This window comes from Tetrao urogallus (genome assembly GCF_951394365.1).
Source record: "Tetrao urogallus genome assembly, chromosome: 22".
NCBI classification, from domain to species: Eukaryota; Metazoa; Chordata; class Aves; order Galliformes; family Phasianidae; genus Tetrao; species Tetrao urogallus.
Window position 1 is genome coordinate 1,374,385 of NC_136835.1, and position 6,000 is coordinate 1,380,384.

General features: G+C 57.6%; 1 protein-coding gene across 1 annotated transcript in view; it reads left to right on the forward strand.

Annotated features, from left to right (window-relative positions):
• DSCAML1 (DS cell adhesion molecule like 1) overlaps positions 1-5,080 on the forward strand; it is a gene marked incomplete at both ends in the record, with an annotated part of 78,934 nt that extends 73,854 nt beyond the window's left edge. Inside the window, 9 exons of the mRNA XM_079545683.1 lie at positions 383-571; positions 890-1,177; positions 1,248-1,403; positions 1,520-1,550; positions 1,705-1,823; positions 2,059-2,211; positions 2,355-2,549; positions 2,747-3,058; positions 4,638-5,080. Of these exons, the coding sequence (XP_079401809.1) occupies positions 383-571; positions 890-1,177; positions 1,248-1,403; positions 1,520-1,550; positions 1,705-1,823; positions 2,059-2,211; positions 2,355-2,549; positions 2,747-3,058; positions 4,638-5,080 (1,886 nt within the window). The remainder of the gene's footprint in view (positions 1-382; positions 572-889; positions 1,178-1,247; positions 1,404-1,519; positions 1,551-1,704; positions 1,824-2,058; positions 2,212-2,354; positions 2,550-2,746; positions 3,059-4,637) is intronic.
• Positions 5,081-6,000: the final 920 nt, after the last annotated feature.

Consider the following 6,000-nt stretch of genomic DNA (forward strand, 5'->3'; position numbering starts at 1 on the left):
AACCCAGAGTGCCCTTCTCTGACATCTGGCCGCCGGCAGCGTAACAGGTTTGCTCATCCAGGACACAGTGCGCTTCCTAATACTCTTAATCATGGGAAAGGAGGCGGCGTTCAATGACAGAAGCAACTTCCGAGCGGCTTCCCAAGGGAGCTAGTTAATTCTGGCTTTCCCTTTATAGCCTCACACCAATCAATCACGTTCCGCGCTCCCCGCGCTCCCGTGCACAACCGCAGTAATTGGTGGTGAAGGCGGGCGCAGAGCACCGAGCTGCTCAGCAGGGGCTGAGGGCTGCCTGCAGCCGGGCCGTGCTGCGATGGGATGGCGCTCCTGGGGGGCTCTGTGCTGGCCGTGCACGCAGCCCCCCTCCTCCTTCAACCCGCAGGCTTCGTGCTGCAGTACTCGGTGGACAACAGTGAGGAGTGGAAGGATGTCTTCATCAGCTCTTCCGAGCGCTCCTTCAAGCTGGAGAGCCTCAAGTGCGGCACCTGGTACAAGGTGAAGCTGGCGGCCAAGAACAGCGTGGGAGCCGGGCGAATCAGCGAGATCATCGAGGCCAAGACCCACGGCAGAGGTGAGCAGGGCAGGAGGGCTGGATTGACTGCTGCTGGGCTGGTGGCAAACGAACCCGGCGCTGCTGCAGTCACCGCCACTGCAGCTGATTTATTTCTGCCCTGGAACCTCTGCCATCGTACGCCTTTGTGCACAGCCCAAAGAGATGCAGGTGCTTTGGTTCGGGGGCTCCCTGTGTGCGTGCATCTCTGGGTTCGCCTGCTGCACCCTTACTTCCCACATAGCTCCTTGGTTTAGAAACTCAGGGATGGGGCGCACTGGAATGGGGACACCCCGTCCTCAGCTCCGCGCTGTGACGCTGATGGCTCCCATCCCACAGAGCCCTCCTTCAGCAAGGACCAGCACCTCTTCACCCACATCAACTCCACGCATGCCAGGCTCAACCTGCAGGGCTGGAGCAGCGGGGGCTGCCCCATCACCGCCATCGTCCTGGAGTACCGCCCCAAGGGCAACTGGGGCTGGCAGAGCCTGCGCACCAACAGCTCCGGAGAGGTCTTCCTGACCGAGCTGCGTGAGGCCACCTGGTATGAGCTGCGCATGAAGGCCTGCAACAGCGCGGGCTGCGGCAATGAGAGCACGCAGTTCGCCACGTTGGACTACGATGGCAGTGAGTGGGGAACGGGGGGCTGTGCTGTCCCATGGAGGGCTGGAGTGCTGAGCACGCGCCTGGTCTGCAGGCACCATCCCACCCATCAAGTCTGCGCAAGGGGAAGGGGACGATGTGAAGAAGCTGTTCACCATCGCCTGCCCCATCATCCTGGCCACGCTGGGAGTGGCCCTACTCTTCATCATCCGCAAGAAGAGGAAGGAGAAGCGGCTGAAGAGGCTGCGAGGTGAGAGGGGCTGGGTACTGTGTGCAGGATGGGGTCCCTTACCTCTGCGCGATGTACCACGGTGATGCCTGAAGGCTCAAAAAGCTCCCATCCTCTTTTCCCCTCTTTTAACACAGATGCCAAGAGCTTGGCAGAGATGCTGATAAGGTGGGTCCCGGGGTGAGCTCCTGGCACAGGGTCTGGGGGGCCGGGGGGTGCTGAGCCCATGGCTGGTGCATGGGGAGTCCCAACCTGTGCCAGGCTCGAGCCGCGGGGGCTCTCCCCAGTAATCGCCGGGTGTGCGTCCCCTCTTACCTCACAGCAAGAATAACCGCAGCTTTGACACGCCGGTGAAGGGTCCCCCGCAGGGCCCCCGCCTGCACATCGACATCCCCCGCGTGCAGCTCCTCATCGAGGACAAGGAGGGCATCAAGCAGCTGGGTAAGCACAGTGTGGGGACTGCAGGGGCGGGCACAGTGTCCCTGGGTAGACCCCTTCCTCCCGGGGTATAGGGGTGCTCTGGTTTAGGGGGTTTCCTACCCTACCCCATCCCCACCCCAGGGATGCTCTGGTGCACAGAGGGGCAGGAGGTGCCAGGGGATGTGGTGAGTGAGCTGGGCACAGACGAGCAGGCCTTGCTATGGAAAGAGCTCTGACCTGCAGCTGCTCCCCACAGGAGACGACAAAGCCACGATCCCGGTGACAGACACTGAGTTCAGCCAAGCCGTGAATCCCCAGAGCTTCTGCACAGGAGTCTCATTGCATCACCCTGCCCTGATCCAGAACACGGGGCCGCTCATCGATATGTCGGACATTCGCCCCGGCACCAGTGAGTGCTGGGCTGGGTGTGCTGTGGGCGAGAGGGCCACGGGGCATCTCCCCCAGTGGGTAAGGGGTGGTCGGCTCTTACCACCCCAGAGGTGGTCGGCTCTGGGACTGAGCCCGCATGATGTTGTCATCACTGTGCCATAGACCCCGTGTCAAGGAAGAGCGTGAAGTCTGCTCACAGCACTCGCAACCGCTACTCAAGCCAATGGACCCTCACCAAGTGCCAGGCGTCCACCCCGGCGCGCACCCTGACCTCGGACTGGCGGACGGTGGGCTCCCAGCACGGCATCACCGTCACTGAGAGCGACAGCTACAGCGCCAGCCTCTCGCAGGACACCGGTATGTGATGGGGACGGTGCTCAACCAAGAGGATGAGTGCTGGGTGGCGGAAGGATTGGGGGACAGCCTGGCCGCTTGGGGTCCTTGGTGGCTTCTGAGCCCCACTGCTGGGGACACGCGGGCAAGGGGAAGGTGGAGATGGCGTTCCCAGTCGTGGGATAGGGATGGTGAGGACCCGATGTCCTCTCCCTCTGCAGACAAGGGCCGGAACAGCATGGTGTCAACCGAGAGCGCCTCGTCCACCTACGAGGAGCTGGCGCGCGCCTACGAGCACGCCAAGCTGGAGGAGCAGCTGCAGCACGCCAAGTTCGAGATCACCGAGTGCTTCATCTCCGACAGCTCCTCGGATCAGATGACCACGGGCACCACAGACAATGCCGACAGCATGACCTCCATGAGCACCCCCTCAGAGCCCGGCATCTGCCGCTTCACCGCATCCCCACCCAAGCCCCAAGACAGTGAGCGCGGCAAGAGCGTGGCCGTGCCCATCCCACACCGTGCCAGCAAGAGTAAGTTGAGTCAAATACGAGCGTAGAGGCAGGGCAAGGTGCTTGCTGCAAAGGGAAGGCACAGGAGAAGCCTTTTCATGCTCCCTTTGCCCCTTTCTGCCCAGTGGCCGTATTTCAGTATCATGCTTTTCGCATGCTTGTTTGCATTACAACACAAATGGTACACATATCGTAACACACACGTGTCAGAAGCTGTTGGGCTGTGTCAGAACCTAATAGATGTTGATATGATCTGTCAGAGGCTGATGCATGCCAGGAGGTTGTGAGAGATTCTGACACAACGTTTAGGGATTGAGACAGAATCTAACGTGATGTCAGGATTTCCCAGAACCTGCAGCATTTTAATCAATCCTGGAAAACTATTAAAAACTATTCCGATGGATTCAAGAGCCTGACGATAAAATAGATGCTGACCGATTTTATTGGATTTCAAGAGATTCTGACAGATTGCAGTAGGCTTTAAGCGACTTGTCGGGTTGTGAAAAAATGCATTAGAGTCTGACAGAATCTGAAAGAATCTCAGGAAATCTAATAGCTCAACAGAATACATCACTGTTCCAGAGTCTTCCAAACACCAGCACGTTTCAAAAGGAATTTTTAATATCCTATAATGGAGTATCAGAATCTGGCAGAACCTGTGAGATCGGGTCAGGTTCTAATAGATCCAGTGAACAGAGGCCAGCTGTTCCAGCTGTTGCCAGATGCTTCCAGCTGTTGCATACCTGTTCCAGATGTGGCCGGCTGCTTTAGCCCACTCTTGCACATCTCTTTCCAGACGTGCAAGAGGGAGGAACAGCTGGCCACATCTGTTCTAGATGTGTCGTCCCCCCCGCACCATTCCAGATGTGGCCAGATGTTTCACCCTGCTCCAAACTGCACACCCTTGCAGATGCTTCCAGATGTTGCCACATGGCCCAGCTCTCACAGATGTGCATCTGTTCCCATAGGGGGAGTCTGCTGCTACAGATGTGGCCAACTTTTTCCAGCTGTTGTACACCTGATCTCAGTGGAGCCCTCTCTTGCAGATGTTGCACATCTGTAGACAAATGTTCCAACGATCACAGATGTAGGAAAAGAGGGAGCCATGGTGCTTGGAAATCACAGGCACTCAGACCATGAGGGATGCTGCTATCCTGCTCCTTCTCCATCGCTTTGCGTGATGCCAGAAATGGAGGAGAAGGGAAAATGGTTTCAGATGAAAAGGGGAGATTGAGGTGGAGCTGAGGAAGAAGGTTTGGCAGTGAGGGCGGTGAGGCGCTGGCACAGGTTGCCCAGAGAGGCGGTGGTGCCCCGTCCCTGCAGACAGCCAAGGTCAGGCTGGACGGGGCTGTGAGCACTGCTGAGCTGTGGGTGTCCCTGTGCGCTGCAGGGAGCGGCACCAGGCGGCCTTCCAGCTCCCTTCCACCCAAACCATTCCCTGAAAAGCAGCAGGCGCAGCGCACAACACGTCCCATAGCCATAAAGCAGAAATCCATCACAGCCCCAGCGCGGTAGCACAGCGCAGTCCGGGCAGTGGCGCTCAGCTCCACCCCCAGGGCGCGCCGCTCCCCATCCTCACCTCCCCTCTCCCCTCTCTCAGGCGATTACTGCAACCTCCCGCTCTACGTCAAGTCGGACGCCTTCTTCCGCAAGCCAGACTCCCACGAGCCGTGCCCTGTGGTGCCTCCCCGCGAAGCCTCCATCCGCAGCCTGGCCCGTGGTTACCACCCCCCTGCCCGGCACCTGACGCTGGACCCCGCCGCCAAACCCCCGGGCCTTCCTCCTCCCTCCTCCTCCTCCTCCTCCTCCACCACCTTACCTCAAAGGACTCTACCCATGCCCACCGCGGCCAGCACCGCGCCGGCACCGGCCCCAGCGCCCGCCGCCCCTGCCGAGCCCCCCGCCGCCACCGCCGCCGCCACCGCCGCGCACTCCAAGGTTGGGGGCTCGCGGGACTCGCTGCTGGAGATGAGCACGTCGGGCGCGGGCAGGGCGCAGAAGCAGGGCGCCGGAGCCTACTCCAAGTCCTACACGCTGGTGTAGGCGCCGCGGACTCAGCCCCTGCCCGCCCCTATTTCTATTTAAATCACGGACCTGTACATAAGGAACTCTTTTGTATAAATGAAACTATTTTCTTCTTCTCCAGATGGAAAACAAACAGACGAACAAAAAACAAAAAACAGGGCACAAAGAATTTGATGTTACAGATGAAAAGAAAAAAAAAATATAATATATATGTAAACATATATATATTTCACATCATTTTGAGAGGGGCACAAGGAAAGACTCGGCGACTTTTTTTGTTTTGTTTTGTTTTCCCCCCCTGATCTCGTCGGTGGTTTTGACAAAGGAACGTCTCAAAGACATTGCATGCTATTTTACTGTTCTGAAAACAACAGGAGTTGCTTCAATTTGCAAATGCTTATGTGTTAATACCTTTTTCTATGAAAAAAAAACCAGCGCTGTGTGCAATAAAGGTTATGTTTATAGCTGGGTGTTCTGCGGTGGCTGAGCGCCGGCCAGGATGGGGAGGGCAGCAGTTGGTGCCAGTGCTGTTGGCATTGGGCTCTCATTCACCCCTTATTACCTCTGCTAGCTGCTGCTGCTCAGCACATCCCCCTTTGCCATCTGCTTGTTGCAGTCCTACAACGCTTTAAAGCCAGCGAAGCTGGAAGCTGCCTTGGCAGCAGTGGGTTTTATGGAGGGGAGACCCAGAAAATGAGCGGCAATGACAGTTTCTTGTATTTTCATCAGATGTGGTGACTGTCAGAGCTGCCCTGTGCCAAGGAGCGCTGGGGGCGGACAGGAATGCCCCCTCCTTAAAGCACAAATCCCAAGAGCTGTTGTGAATGGCATTTACTTTTACACAACTTCTCTCCCTCAGTTTAACAGGTGGCCAGAGACGATACGCCAAGTTTTCCAACTTGCATGCAAGGAGGACACAGATTTCATGGCAACTTAAT